The following is a 15,704-nucleotide window of genomic DNA, read 5'->3' as shown; positions in this document are numbered from 1 at the left end:
GAAGCCTTAGTGCATCACTTACTTGAAGAATCAAATTTCACCTGCATCGTGTACCAGTATCTCTAACATCTAGCTGAAGAACTATACCCAGAAACATATGCAAGTAGCCTAAAGCCTAATCTAGAATACACCAGTAGCTTTCACAGGCAAAGCCACGAGAACTAAGCATGAGGTCCAAGGTGATAGAGTTATCCAATTGTGATGTAGCGCAGCAGGATCCAAAAGAATCCAAACTTAATTTCCAGTCCATCGAGGAGTAAATAACTTAACTGAGCTTAATCCCAACAAACATTTGTTTTATCGACAACCTAAAACATCTGTTCCCCCATCCCAATTAGCCAACTGGACAAAATAGAAGAAAACTAGAACAGAAACCTGTCATAGGCTGAGACAATTCTACATTCCCTTGTAACTGTCAAGCAAGGCATTTCAAAGTGTACAGTCAGGCGGTAGCCCTCCTCAGAGTGGATTCCTCGTATTTGGGATCTCACCTTTTTTGAGGATGGAGAGAGCATATTCAGCAGTGTCAAAAAGGTCTTCAATGTTATGTACTGATGTCTCCTCAGATCCCAGCATAAAGATCGCACGAACTTCAGCCTTCTTAGCCAGTCTTTCTGCTAAATTAAGAGGCAAACTTGGCGAGTTAAGACTTCGCAGTATCTGACGATAAAGAGATAGAACACGTCCTCTGTTCCTTGCCAAATCCTCTGCTGTCGCCCATATCAAACCTTTTGCCATCCGCTCAGTTCTTCAGTTATCAGGCTAAGAAACAAAGCAACCTCACTTAGTTATGTCATACTGTAAGAACAAAAAAAAACTATGACATTACAGCGCCCCATTTCATTGGTTTAGACAACCACTCGTCTTTAAAACTAGAAATTGTCAGCTTGATTTTACTAAGAAAATTAAATCTTTGCTCATTTTTTGTATAAAGCTCATGGTAAGGTAAAGCCCCAACAAAGCAGATACTCGAAAGAAAGGAAAAGAATACAATCCACGCACTGATCAAGCAAAAACAGAGCATCCTCACTCAATGATCATACACTACAAAATAAAACAAAAAATAACAAATTGCAGTAAACTGCATTAGTTCCATCCTTTTCCATGATACAGCCAAGAAATCATCTTTACAAACTAAAATTTAGATCCCAACAAATCATTAAACAATTCCATCTTTGCTCATTTTATTGTTTAGAAGTAACCCAGCTTCTCATGCCAAACTCCACCATAAGACACCTTACGAGAAGAAAAACTAAGCAAGTAAAAGCACACAAACGCCAAGAAAAAGCCTAAAACATAAGATTAACAAAAAGTAGAAGGAGAGACGAATAAAAGAAATCACATATGCGCGCGAGCGTCATTGTTGATAAAAGAAACAAAGGAGGAGCCCGGCCCTTGACAGACCCAAGTGAAAATCCCAAATGTTAAATAAGAGACGGATTTCAAAATTTTTAGACAGTAACTTTCTTTCTGGGTTTAACGATCGATCTAGGTTATTATTATTATTATTCCCCAAAAAAAAAAGTTTCAATCTTGAATTGGTTAAGGTCGGCCAAAGAAATAAATAGAACGAAAGAGAAATTTTTATTTCTTCTTGAAGAGAGAGACTTACAGGGAGGAAGCGAAGAAAAGCAGAAGAGGAGGGGGAGGAATCTCTGAGCTTTGAGCTTGTGCGTGAGAGAGAGAAGGCGACCTCTGGATATAAGTAAGGGCGTGTGTCCGTGTTTTATTTTTTTTATTTCTATTAATAGTGAGTTTTGGACGGGGCCATGGAACTAGAATTCTCTCTAGCTTGGAACCTCTGTGATTTCCTTTCCCTCAACAAAAGCACCATCTTCTCGATTTATGAATTAAAAATATCTAATGAAATTTAATCATAAAGTATCTCATGTATCATTATCGCGAGAGGGGACGGTGATGAGTTGCAAAATTCCACCCACCTTCATTTGTTTAAGCATCCTGATGGTCCAGACTCACAATGAGCAGAGGTGTCAAGCCATTAACAGCTAACGTCGTATTTATCCGAGATGATTTCCTGCCTTCTATAAATACAAATGAAAAGCCGATGATTTGAGCAGCACGCATCCCCAAGGATGTTCAGCATTCCAGTTTTTCACAATTTAATAGATCAATAGGTTAACATTTGTGAGTTAAACTCAAGAGCACAGCCTAAATTGTTAATTAAGAAATGAAAATGAAAATGAAATGAAAATGAAAACTCATACGTTATAATTTTCAAGAGTGGCTCCAATATGTGCGCAAATTGTTGTTCTGGGCAACATTGGAAAAACTTCACTAATCTCTGAACTGCATCCTTTTTTAGCAATGCTTGTTCCACTTTGCAGTTGTCATTGTCATGAGCCAGGCAAACAGCAAAGTGAGACAGCATAAGAAAATCAGTCAAACAAGTTTAAGCTCGTAGCTGGTAGAACACCCTCTTATGCACCTTCCTACACATCTGAAAAAGACCACTAAGCAGGCTTTGGCTACACATATAGGATTTTACAGTTGTATCAGCTTGAGAAAGCTCCAGCAGAAGGTCTGCCACTTTCTCCAGGTATTCCCTTGCAACCTCTGCATTCATAGTGGATACCATCTGAGAAAGCAACCCAGATGATGTTGCAATCCCAGGTCTAGCATTTAGAACACCCAAACCAGACAGTACACCGGATGCTGTTTGAGATGCAATACCAGATGTGGAAGCAGCACCTTCATTAGGTGCAAGAGATCCAACCTTCTTACTCACTGTCTTGTGTGAAATTCTAGGAATGGAGTCTAGATTTCCATACTCTCTTTCACGCCCAAATACCTCTGCAACCATAAGGAGAGAAGTTCCTAATATATGTGTCCCTCATTGGAAATTCATATAGTGGCGGCTCCATAATAATATTGCTGGAAATTCAATTTCTTCTGCAAGCGAAACGGGAAGAGATTATCATATTTTCATGGAATAGCACTCGCATCTGGGGTCTCGACTATTGAGAGTTCTTTTTCAGGGAGTCTCACTAGGGTTTGTATTACCAAAATTGAAAATATCGTCCATTTTTCACTGGAGAGATCGTTGGTGGTTAACAAGTAAAAGAACAAAATGAATCAACATTCAAATGAAACTCGGTTTCAATTGATCCTTCTTCCATTGTTGGGAAGCAAATGGAGCACTGGTTGAGGGATACTGGGGAAAAGAATTTCACAAGCAAGAAAAAAAAGGTTCATAAATTACTTAAGAAAAAATTAGTTCATCAACATACAATCCATCTAGTGTATAAATTCAATAAGCGAGCATCTTAATCACAATCTTATCAAACGAGTTAAAGCTAATCTAGCATTCTTGTCACACAAAACCACCCACAATTTAAACAGCACCAAGCTTTAGTGTACAAGCTCATCAAGATGGGAAACCACACAACACGAATACCATCCACGGGCAAATAACACCAATCACTGCATGTCTTATATCAGATCACCGATGTTCATAGGCATTTCATCAATCTGGGTGCTGTAATACTGTTCAATATCCCTTAAAATCCTGATATCATCACTTTTGACGAAGTTAATAGCAACACCCTGCAAACCAACAAAACACATTTAATTGACATTAAACAATCAGCTAGCAAAGGGTAGTCATCAAAAGGCAATACTAGCAGCAGAAATGAGCATCCACAATGTAGAATCTCTTCAAACGAAAATCAAAGGGTGTTTAGACCTAGGAAACAATAATTCAGTGAAGTCTTTTCTTTGTAGAGAGTTCAGTTCATGTTTAAAGGATGCATCTCATAGCAGAAGTTTATAAACCAAACATATACCTTCCGTCCAAAACGACCAGAACGACCAATTCGATGAATGTAAAGCTCTCGGTTGTTTGGAAGGTCATAGTTAATCACCAGAGATACCTGAAGAGATAAATGCAGACAGTATGAATAAGATAAAACCAAACAGCAGTTTGCCCAAAACAATCTACAAATGAATGCAAGACTGACCAAAAAGAATGAAAAAAAAAAAACAACCCCAAATTAATCAGATTGTGAAAAAGCAAGCTCACCAATGTTGCATTAACTAGTTAACAAGAGATTTTGTAAGAATTCCCTATTATAACACAGCATTAAGATAATGCTAAAATGAATATCATTATTTCAGTGGTCAATGCAAGTTTGAAAACACATTTTACTTGCACAGTAACAACAGAGCAAATGAAATAGCACAATTTGGTCCTTCCAACCTCAGTCAAACCATCAACCTCTAACTTGGGCAATATAAGATGATAAGGCATAAAACTCCCATCTTAACATCAATTCTTTTCATTTCAGGAAAGGAAAGCATCATGTACATGAAGTAACTGCACCCAGTGAAGACACTATAGATGAAGAGGAAGACAGGGAACTTGCCTGTTGAACATCAAGCCCCCGAGCCCAAACATCAGTTGTGATCAGTACACGAGTTTCACCAGACCGGAAATTAGACATAATTGCATCTCTCTCCTTTTGAGGCATGTCACCATGCATTGATGAGACAGTGAAGTTAAATTCAACCATCTTGGCAGTTAGCCAATCAACCTGTCCCAAAAGGTAGAAAACTATTGAGATTACTTTTTGACAAAAAAAAAAAAAAAACATCATCCAAAAGCAGGCACAAAAATTAAAAACAAGGGAACAGCTAACCCCTAACACGGTAAACATCCATAGCTAAACTGGATAACTTTTCCTTTACTAATTTAAATAGCTTGGAAACCTAGTTTCCCTCAATTTCTGTGCCTTAATACACAATCACACATCAAATCCCTGTTTCCTTACATAGAGCAGAAAATAGGTATTGGAACTATGAAGAACATCCTTTTGTCATTCTGCTTCAAGAGATGTATTGAATAACTTTGATATTGAAATGATGGTTTCTGTAAATAAGTTTGCATCTCACATTCTTAAGCAACTGGTTTTGTCCTAACACCTTCCATAGAGACAACATGCATATCACCAGCCAAATAATAGAACGGTCATGTATCATTCAACGATGAGCAATCAAATGACAGACCAATTGCTTTGTGTTGATGCTAGTATAGAATGTCTAAAATCAGCATTTTCATCGCCTTGACTTTTTCCATGATCAACTACTTTCTATCTCAAGAGGATACCAACCAAGAAGGGAATTCTTCATAAGATACTGCTATCAAAAAGGAAATTATATAAGATAAAGCTTTACCTTTCGCTTTGTATTGCAGAAAATAACAGCTTGAGTGATGGTAAGAGTATCATAAAGGTCAGTCAGAGTCTCAAATTTCCATTCTTCTTTTTCCACGGCAACAAAAAATTGCTTGATGCCCTATCACCACAGAAACACAACAAAAGGAGAAGTTGTCATCAAATACCAGCTTTGCATCCATTGCAAGTTTATATAAAGCTCACATAATTGCTTACCTCCAAAGTCAACTCATCACGTTTCACAAGAATCTTTACAGGATCTGTCATGAACTTGCTAGTAATCTCCAAAATTTCATTAGGAAGAGTAGCAGAAATCAAGACAACCTGCAATAGTAATTACAAATTAGAGCGGGGCTCATAACCGATAGCTATAAGCTTGCCTATTATGCAAGAATGCACAATTAAACATAACATCAGCACAAGATTACACCGACACCAGCATGACAAAAGCTGCTTGCAGTGACTAGTAACTAATGCCCTTTCACCAATGAAAATGTTATGATCATCCCATGTTGATGTACAAAATTTAATGTTTACATACAAAACACCGGGGAGAAAGATGTGAAAAGAGTTAAATGAGGATAGGCTACTGGCTACTAAACTAGTCTAATAAAATTCTTTTCCTCGTTTTCTTTGATAAGTTGGAGGAGTGGAGAAAGCAAGCCAAAACAAAATACCTTGACAGAAAAAAAATTGATGGGACCAGTAGTTAGCTAACATAAGAAAAAAATCAATATATTATAAAAATATGGAGAGAGCACAAACCTGAAGCTCGGGTGGGAGATATCTGTACACATCATAGATTTGATCCTTGAACCCTCTGCTCAACATCTCATCAGATTCATCCTGCAGACAAATATTAGAACAAAATTCAGCCAGTAATCCCTCAAGGCACGGATTACCATGCTATACCTTTAAGAAGGACTGCACAAATAAATGCAAAGCAAATTGACATTTAAGGGATGAAATCATCAAACTCACAAGAACTAGCACTCTGATGGCTCTTGTGCGTAATGACCTCCTCTTGATCATGTCACAGACTCTGCCAGGAGTCCCAGAAACTACATGAACTCCATGTTCTAGTTTTCGAATATCCTCACCCACACTTTTTCCTCCAATGCATGCATGCACTTGTATATTAATGTTTTCACCAATTACAGTTATCACTCTCTCTGTCTGCTCTGCCAGTTCCCTTGTAGGTGACAATATCAATGCCTGGACCCTGTAAAATCAAGCCAACGTAAGCATGGCAGAGACATAAACTGCAATGTCAACCTGAATTAAACCAGACTAAAAAAGAAGAACCAGTAGTCCTTTAATTACTTGCACCAAGTACAATGAGAATAAAGTTTCATGTTTTCAACTTGAACAATCTTGAAGGTTGTTTTGTTTCAAGCTTAATTTCCATCAGAACAATACCAAAAACAACTTAACCACGACAAAATTAAAAACCTTAGCTAAAATCATTGAAAAACTTCAGCACACGTGAACTTAACAAATAAAAAACAACAAGAGAAAGGGACAAATAAGATCATGGATTTTGCAGAATTTGGGTTCACTTGGAAACAGCAGAGCATAAACAATATCACCAAACAACCAACTTAAAGTAGAACAAACAAAACCTTATCCATAAAAACAATGACATTTAACATTAGAAATAATTCGTCAAACATGACTACAGAAAAAAACCCATATTAGAGAGAGAGAAAAAACACCACTAATTTCTACAATCATTGAAAAACTTCAGCACACATGACCCTAACAAAAAAACATAACAAGATAAAGGGACAGATAAAATCTTGGATTTTGCAGAATTAGGGTTCACTTGGAAACAGCATAGCATAAACAATAACATCAAACAACCAACTTAGAGGAGAACAAACAAAAACCTTATCCATAAAAACAATGACATTTAACATTAAAAATAATTCGTCAAACATGACTACAGAAAAAAACCCATATTAGAGAGGGAAAAAAAAACCCACAAATCTCTACATTCAGGAAAAGCAAAACCTTAGCTATCTAAAATTATATCCGTTAATGCTATTCAAAATTTATCACATAAGAAATAGGGCTTGCTTAATGAAACATAATCTCTGACCTAATCTCAACACTAACATAACCTTGTTAAAAAAACTTTGGGATCACAAATATTAGGTTTCGGTGAAATCTCTGATTTTACTACACAAGAAAAACGAAGTCCACAATAAAAAAAAACCGGGGAATTCAAAATTTGGTGAAAACAACAACCTTAGCAGTCTACAAATATGTCTTTTAAAATCAGGGTTCCTGTAATAAAACGCAATTTCAAGTCCCATTGCACGTCTAAGAGAAATCAACTATTTCTACAATTAGTGTTAACAACAACCCTAATTATCTAGGAAAACAAATTAGGGCTCATCTAATCAAACACATATTCTAACATAATTACACAAAATAACGAAACCCATATCACAAAATCTCCAATAATCATAGCTTTTAAAAAAACAACCACAAAAGGGCAAAATCTTACTCTCTGCTAGCAGTATCAACGAGCTGACAAACAGTAAGAGCAATCATAGAAGTCTTTCCAGTACCAGATTGAGCTTGTGCTATAACATCACGGCCTTTAATTATCGGCATTAAAGCTCTTTGTTGTATTGCTGACGGCTTTTCAAATCCATAATTATAAATCCCTCTCAATAAATCTTCTTTTAATCCCATCTCATCAAAACTTGCCACAGGTTCTACTCCCTCCGTCGTTTCAAACACCAGCTTTTCATCCTCCGCCGCCGCCCTCCGCGCGCTGCGCCCCGCTGGTACTACGCTTGTTGCCATCGCCGCTGATTTCAGAGAGAGGAGTAGAGAAGAGAAGAGGAGAGGTTTTGGGCTAAAGAGAGTTGCGATTTATGAGGACTATTAATACGGTCTTTCATTTTATTTTTTTTGTTTATATAGGGGAGAGAGTTCGAAACTTGTTCAATGACACAAGTGGGCTTGGCTTATCAAGTTTATTTCGTGTGGGCTGGATTGTAACCGTAATTAAATGACAACAAATATGTTGTCATGGATGAAATTTCGTGTGGGCTTGGCTTGGCTTGGCTTATCAAGAAATATACAATTCAATGACATAAATTGTATATTTCTTTTACAATACGTTTGTAACCGTAATTAAATTCAATTACATATTATTATTATTATTATTATTATTTAAATTAAATTTATAATTTTTTTAAATTTTTATATTTAAAATAAAATAATAAACCATATAATTAAAATATATTTTAAATAAATTTATAATTAATTTGAATTAACAACTATTTTGCTCTCAATTTAAATATCATTTTTATTACATAAATAATTTATTTTTGTTATAAAGAACCTTATATTTATTTAAAATGACATAAAATATAATTATTTTAAATAATATATATAAAAAATATCTCATATTAATTATTTATTTATATATATTTTTTGAGAAAAATTAAAAAAATATATTTGTTCAAAAATCTTTCAATCAAATTTTCTTCAAAAATTCTAGAAATTTTACAAGACCTACAAACTAGTTTTCTTTTGTAATCATTGATCGCCAAGGACCGTAAATATAATATAACTATTAGGAACATGGATGAATGATTTTTTACTCTAGGGATTAAATTAACACTTTTCAAACTTAAGGGACCAAAGTGATAGTTGTTCATAGTTTTCAATTCTCACTAGCAACTCCGTACATGTTGTGTGCTATGCTGCCATAGTCAAAACCATTTCTTCTCTCCTATATTACACATTTTTTTTTATGAAACTTGAAAATTCTTGTATCAAATTATACCTTAAAAATTAATACATTGATCCTTTTAACTAGTTTCTCAAAACCCTAGCAATTTTCACCTTTCAAACCAATATTTGCTACCAACCTTCTATTGGAACCTAGGGTCCGATTAGGGCTCTAGGGTGCGGTCGAGACGAGGGTTCTCCTCCTCCTCTCTCTATTTAAGCTGCTCTTAGAATTGATCGTGCCTTATGGCCTAAGCCTGGCTGGCTGGCGGGTCTAGTTAGACCTGGCTAACTGGCTGGTCCCGTTGGGCCTATTGCTAGTCTTAGATTTTCTTCTTCTCTAGGTTAGGCGTGGAAGGCCTTTTACTTCTTCAGCCTCGGTTGAGCTTGCTAGGCTTAGCAAATTGCAGCCCAGCAAGAGACATGGTCCGATACGAAGTACATAAAATCCGGGTCAATTAATGTTGCAAGACAGGGTTTGGAAACTGTCTTAAAATTTGTTTTTTAAAAATTTGATTTTTTTTGTTTAAAATTAATTATATATATATATATATTTAGATTATTTTAATTTTAATTAATCGCTACCATACCATCAAACACTCTATTTTAAATATAAATAGAGATACTTGTCTATATAATTATTTTAAAAAATAAATATGAAATTAAATTACAATAAACTGTTTAAGGTATCTTAAAATTAAAAAGATGATTAAAGATTTAAGAATTTTTCTTTTTAAATTATTTTTTACCTTGAAGAATAAAAATAATATTATTTAAGAGATAAAAGAAATCCTTTTAAACTAAATACGAATTAAATTTGAACTTCAAGTTATAAGAAGTCATATTATTTTTTGAGAGCTACCTAGTGGTAAATTTCATATCTTATTTTTCTTTTGGAATTTAATTATATTCTATTCGTTAGAATTCTAGTACCATCGAACAAGGAAGCAATGCTTAACATTTCACTTAAAAATACAAATCTAACTTCAAATAATGGCAAAGAAAGGCTACTACATGATTTAAATTTTAGGCAGCTAGCACATATGAAACTGAAAACTGAAAGCACCTGTGAAACTGAAAACTGAAGAACATCTGTCTAATTTAGAAAGGAGCTATAACTACAGAAAGGGTGATAAAATAAAGAAGAAGCGAGCTGCTGCTGAAATATTTACAACAAGTGAAAATACGATCATAAACACCCGTTTTTAACATCGCCATTAACCACTCAAGAAGCCCTCAACCTTGTCATTAACAGCAGCTGTTAGGAACTTGATGCACATTGGAGGATTCACACCGGAAAGAGCAAGAATGGCGGCAGGGATACCCCACAATGACTCGCCACAGATGAGGCCAGATGCGACAGCAGGGCCAAAGTCACTGGCTTTTTGCTTGTTACTCAACTCCAAGATGAAGAGAATCAAACTCCCAACACACATGTCAATGGCAAAGTAGCCACCAAGATAGAACGGAATTGCCAGGCACATTGGGCTAGGAATGAACCTGTAGATTCTGTACTTGGTTTCGTATTTCCTTAACAACTCGGTCACAAGGTTAATAACCATGGCGGCGATGAAGAATATGATGGAGAGTTTAAAGCAATTCTTGGGGAGGGTAGAAACACCTTCAGTACCAAGCATGGCTATCCCACGATAGACTCCACCGTAAGGTGCAGGGTAGGCGCTACCTTCCTCGCCGACAGGGTACGCCTGATAGAAGACCCAGAAGACTAACGGGGTCAAAACACAACCCATGGCGGTGCCTATGACTTGACTGAAGAACATAGAGCGAGGAGACGAGAGGGTGAGGTATCCTGTCTTGAAGTCTTGCATAAGATCAGATGCTGTTGAGACAATGCTCATCATCACACCACAAGAAGCAAGACCAGCAATGATACCGCCGTCCGGGAGGCCAACCCAGGCACTAAAGATGATGATGGCAAATTTGCCATAGTTGGAGGCAAGAGACCAATCTGTAAGACCGCATCCGTAGGCATTGCAGAAGGCTAAAACTGGGGCAATCACATAAGCAACCAGAACTTGGTACCATTTCAATTGAGGAAAGATATGTGGCACTGCAATGATAGAGACGATTGCTAGAAGGATGTAGCCACCACCAGCTACCCAATTTGGGATCTGGTCTTTTAAAAAGAATTCGGTTCTACGCTTTTCGTCATACTTCGCAAGCTTCGAGCTCTCATCATCACCAAAACCAGAAACCTCAGAGTCTTTCTTCTTGATATTAATTATTAGACTAATTGTGGTTTTGGAAAGCATGAAGATGACATGGAAAAGACCGTCGCCCAACATTGTGGCAATAGCCATAAAAACCTGAAAAAACGGATGACAGGATTGAAAATTTCTGAAACTCCATAACCCAACTAGAAAATGACCATAGCAGAATAACAGCTTGAATCAAGGAAGAATACCCTGTATCCCTGGATTCCATGGAGACTTGACGGTTTTTCGTCAGCGCTATACCAGTCACCTTTCTTAGTCTCAATAATTGGCCACAGGATTCCCCATGATAGGATGGCTCCAAGAAGCAAGGAAATGTTCACCATGTAAGGACAGATCATTCCAACGCCAACATATGTTGCTGAGAAATCAAAGTAGAACCTGTTCCGCAATTTTAATTTGTCAGTATAGAGGATCATGAAGACATCACCAGTGACCCTGAAAGACCTACCTGCGAGCGAAGGCTTGGGGTCCAAAAGTGGGGAAGCTAGCGAATCCACATCCATCTGCAGCAGTCCAAAACCACTGGAAACCGGCCCACAAAAAGCTGCCGGCGAAATATTTGAACAGGACAGAAACTTGCTTCCTGTACATGCATCAGAAAATGTTAGCAATCACCGACATAATACCATAGAATTCACAACCGCACCTTCCCCATCTCACCACTCAATAATGCTTACTTTGCTAGCTTGGCTCCTTTAGGAGTGTGAAAGCTGTTGATAAGGTATGCCGTGGCTGTTCCACTAGGATATGTTAGCTTGTACTTCAAGATCATCAGCTGCAAGATTAATTTAAGAATATCAGATAAGTAATAAGAAGAAAATAAATACTAATTAAAAACAAACCATAATTTACTGTATTTAATCGTTACCTTCCTCAGAGGCACAATAGAGAACAGGCCAACAAAGCTCACAGCAAACAGAAATCCAATCATCCAACCAAGATGGAGTTCTTTCATGTTTGCAGGTGTATTCCCTCCTTCTGATTGATTAGCTATCCTTGGTGTCATACCAAGCAAGTAACTTGCAGTCCCGCCTAACAGTTATTATGCCACAAAATTAGAACTGAAAGAACAAGATAGAATACAATGGGATTTTATGAAAATCATTCTCTAGGATTCTTTTTTATTAGTAGACACCGCTTTTCATAATCCTAATATCAACAAGAAATCAGCAATTAAAGATTTAAATGGAATGAGATTTTTTTCAAGTTTTGGTCCACAAAAATCCCAACAAGATCTAAATCAATAAGGAACAACTAAAAGATCCAACATTTACATTCATTGTCCACAAACAATCATGCAGCATTTAATGTTTATCATCACAATCTGAAATCGCCATTGATTTACAGGTGTTTGGAACTCCAAGACTTGATTTTATTTGTCTATTTATATCAAAGATTTGGTTTCAAACGTGCTGTTAGTGAACGAGGAAGTGATATTTGGTCAAAAGTGTTGAATCTACTGTGATCTACGATGAAAGATGATGGGAAAAAAAAAAAAAGCACAGCAAGAAACAAATAAATAACAAAAGGGCCCGTAGAAACATACTGCTGAATGCAATCCCAGAAGAGGCAACCACGCATGTTTGCACCACGGTATTTTCTTGTCTAGTGAAAGGCTGCTTCAAGAATCCAGCTTTTCCAAGCAATGAAGTCCAGAATTTAAGGATGGCAAAACCCAACAAGCCGGCCGCAACATTAAGTGAAGGGATCACACCAGTTGTGAGATTAAGCTTGCAAACAATGAAGTTGAATACAATACTCAAAACCAGGCTTGTTAACATGGCCCTCAAGGTAATTTGCTTTGTCCATGGAGGAACTTCTGTGTCCTTGAATCCCTCTTCAACCATAACCTCCTCTTTCTGATCATCAGCGGAAGAGACCTGGTCTTCTCCATCAAAAGGGTTTGTGTAATTCTCTCCATGATCTCCACCGCTCCTTCTTCTCTCCATCGTTTCCTTCCAAGGATAATATCTCTATACAAAGTGCAAACTCCTTGTGTTCTCTCTTTGTATAGAGATATAAATTATGTTATCCCCCCCTCTCTCCTCTTCTCACTTTTTTCTCCCTTCTTATCTCTCATACAAGTGTTGGAGTTTTTAGGCCTGATCGAGATATTTATAAGCAAAAGAATCCCAAGAGATCCCGGAAGCTTGAAGTTGTTGCACATGAAACGGAAATAGTAAACACAGCTATTTTAAGTCGAAACTTTCCTGAGGTCCAGAGAGTTTTAAGTGCAATATGGATCCTACGAGTCCCTCGTTGTTAAGAACAGGAATGGTATAGACCCTCACGCGCGCAGTTGTCCTGCCTCAGTCGCTGTACACAAATTGGTGCTAAACATGCATGGCCTTATTGAAGGGTTAAGATTCAATAATTTTTCTAAGTGGTGATTATTCAAAACAGCTGTTCTTCAATTCATTACGTAAGCTGAGATGCTATATATAGTATGGAGGAATCTAAATTGTTGACTGGCTGGAATCTACTTAAGACCACTCTCTCTCAAAGAGATAAATGGATTGTCTCCCTAAGTTTGGATTGTTACAGTTGTGCTCTACTAAATTTAGATGATTTGTCTAATGCCCAGTCAAATAATGATATAGCAGGAACTTGTGGTTAGGGAGCCAAGCAACAACGTTTGGAGGCTTACTCGATCATACCTCCGGAAGAATAGAGAACTTCAATATTAAATGTAAATTAACAAGGACCACTATGCTCGATACGACATCTTTGGAGGCTTCAATTCCGCCTCCATGATAGAAGAAGATGGAGTTAATCTTGAAAGTTATAGTATAAGTGATAGATTCTTACCGATATTGCATATACTGAAGATTAATGGTGCAGAGATACTACAGATACTGAAGCAGATACTGCAATATCAAGAGGTAATATACAAGATCCTGTAGTAATTATATTACCTTATGTATGTTATGTCCATTACCTAGTTTAGATTATTATGTAATTATTATTTATTTTCTTCATAATTAAGGACAGAATCAAATCTAGTAGCTGCCATGTTAGAAACTGATTTTATTCCATATATACTTGTATCTTTGTCATGCATATTGCCATTAATCCAGTGTTTTATGAACACACAAAATATCTCGAAGTAGATTGCCATTATAATCGCCAATTTGTTCATGCTAAACTTATTCAAACATCCTATGCGTGCACTCATAACTAACTTGTTGATGTGTTAAAAAAAATCATATCATCTAGCCACTTTCATCGTTTGCTTAGCAAACTTAGATCAGTTAATCCACTAGATCCGACTTGAGAGGGAGTCCTGAAAATTACAGTATAAATTGTAAATGCATGCAGATATTGAAAATTAATGGTGCAGATACTAAAGATTAATGGAGTAAATACAGTACAATATTCAAGATCATGTAGTAATTATATTACCTTATATATGTTATGTCTATTATCTAATTTAGATGATCATGTAATTATTATTTATTTCTTTTATAACCAAGGATATAATCAAATCTAGTAGCTGCCGTGTTAGGAATTGATTCTATTCCATATATACTTATAACTCTACCATCAGTATGATTATGATTATATTTCTCTAAATTTCTACAAGTTAACTTCTTGAAATAGTCCAATGATATGCACCAACTACGCCAAAAGATGAAGAAAGGGATGAGCTCAAACTTGTGTTTGAGTTCGTGAAGGAGTATCTATTGTTTTGGGAGATTTTTTTTTTTGAAAAAAATTATATTTTTTTATTTTTAAATATTTTTATTATAACTATAATTGTAATAAAATTGTTCAAAGAATGTAGTAAATGACCAATATACCAAACCTATGAACTATAAATTCAAATTCTTTCATCAATGGGCCATGCGTCAAGTAATCTTAAATTTAAACATGCCATGCTATAATATCACTTGTCAATTATTCAACCATTTTCAATGCATGCAATAAATTATGGTGGTTGTGGCTTGTCGCTTAACACAATTTTCTCAGACCAAAAACCTTTCATGTTGACGAGGGGGTTGAATATTGCTGTCAGAAACTCCTTCACAGGCAGTGGTGAAGGTAGGGAGGTGGCAAAGGCCTGGTCTCTGCAAGAAAATGTTTTTTCCAACTTTTTTTTTATAAATATTTATAATTTTAATAAAAGAATTGAAGGTTTTTAATTTGCCCCCTAATTTTTTATTCTTGCTCCGTCCCTGATCACAGGCAAACACCTGAAAGCTAGCAATCAGATATTAGATGCTTGAAATAGTAATAATTAATGGACCTTATCAAGACTTCAACTAACACATCAAAATGTAGGAGAAGGAACTTGAAGAAACGTTGAGATTTTACTAGTTTTAGGACCAAAACTATAAATTATCAAGGGAGGCTGGAAAAAAAAAGAAAAAGTTTTCTTGCAGGGCAGGGCCCTTGCCGGCCCCCTGTCTCCTCCACTGCCAAAACTAACCGGCAAGAAAAAGAAAATCCTACTTATTTGCTATATATATATATATAACTTATCAAAAAATTAAAAAATGATAAAATTAAAAAAATTAAATTTGAT

General features: G+C 36.2%; 3 protein-coding genes across 3 annotated transcripts; all 3 read right to left on the bottom strand.

The window, feature by feature from the left end:
• Positions 1 to 204: 204 nt before the first annotated feature.
• On the bottom strand, positions 205 to 2,030 carry LOC118057053 (uncharacterized). The gene is made up of 2 exons (XM_035069505.2): positions 1,613 to 2,030; positions 205 to 762 (listed from the first exon to the last, which is right to left on the bottom strand). The coding sequence occupies exon 2, from the start codon at positions 736 to 738 to the stop codon at positions 460 to 462; it is 279 nt and encodes a 92-aa protein (XP_034925396.1). The 5' UTR covers positions 739 to 762; positions 1,613 to 2,030; the 3' UTR covers positions 205 to 459.
• Positions 2,031 to 3,192: 1,162 nt separating this feature from the next.
• LOC118057052 (eukaryotic initiation factor 4A-3) lies at positions 3,193 to 8,100 on the bottom strand. Its single transcript, XM_035069504.2, has 8 exons — positions 7,702 to 8,100; positions 6,171 to 6,411; positions 5,955 to 6,035; positions 5,406 to 5,513; positions 5,191 to 5,310; positions 4,383 to 4,550; positions 3,804 to 3,890; positions 3,193 to 3,564 (listed from the first exon to the last, which is right to left on the bottom strand). The coding sequence occupies exons 1-8, from the start codon at positions 8,004 to 8,006 to the stop codon at positions 3,451 to 3,453; spliced, it is 1,224 nt and encodes a 407-aa protein (XP_034925395.1). The 5' UTR covers positions 8,007 to 8,100; the 3' UTR covers positions 3,193 to 3,450.
• A 1,841-nt stretch (positions 8,101 to 9,941) lies between these two features.
• Positions 9,942 to 13,395, bottom strand: LOC118057051 (probable metal-nicotianamine transporter YSL7). The gene is made up of 6 exons (XM_035069503.2): positions 12,726 to 13,395; positions 12,048 to 12,211; positions 11,857 to 11,954; positions 11,628 to 11,762; positions 11,368 to 11,557; positions 9,942 to 11,269 (listed from the first exon to the last, which is right to left on the bottom strand). The coding sequence occupies exons 1-6, from the start codon at positions 13,126 to 13,128 to the stop codon at positions 10,160 to 10,162; spliced, it is 2,100 nt and encodes a 699-aa protein (XP_034925394.1). The 5' UTR covers positions 13,129 to 13,395; the 3' UTR covers positions 9,942 to 10,159.
• Between the last annotated feature and the right edge of the window lie 2,309 nt (positions 13,396 to 15,704).

Source organism: Populus alba, chromosome 5, assembly GCF_005239225.2.
Source record: "Populus alba chromosome 5, ASM523922v2, whole genome shotgun sequence".
Taxonomy (NCBI): domain Eukaryota; kingdom Viridiplantae; phylum Streptophyta; class Magnoliopsida; order Malpighiales; family Salicaceae; genus Populus; species Populus alba.
Note: the sequence above shows the minus strand (reverse complement) of the source record. Positions and strands in the feature narration are given on the sequence as shown.

Coding starts and splice junctions, on each gene's coding strand:
- LOC118057052 (XM_035069504.2), bottom strand. CDS start 8,006: ATGGCAACAAGCGTAGTACCAGCGGGGCGCAGCGCGCGGAGGGCGGCG. Junction 6,412..7,701: donor GTTGATACTGCTAGCAGAGA/GTAAGATTTTGC, acceptor TTGATTTTACAG/GGTCCAGGCATTGATATTGT. Junction 5,514..5,954: donor ATCTCCCACCCGAGCTTCAG/GTTTGTGCTCTC, acceptor TTACTATTGCAG/GTTGTCTTGATTTCTGCTAC.
- LOC118057053 (XM_035069505.2), bottom strand. CDS start 738: ATGGCAAAAGGTTTGATATGGGCGACAGCAGAGGATTTGGCAAGGAAC.
- LOC118057051 (XM_035069503.2), bottom strand. CDS start 13,128: ATGGAGAGAAGAAGGAGCGGTGGAGATCATGGAGAGAATTACACAAAC. Junction 12,212..12,725: donor TTCTGGGATTGCATTCAGCA/GTATGTTTCTAC, acceptor AATAACTGTTAG/GCGGGACTGCAAGTTACTTG. Junction 11,270..11,367: donor ATGGAATCCAGGGATACAGG/GTATTCTTCCTT, acceptor CCGTTTTTTCAG/GTTTTTATGGCTATTGCCAC.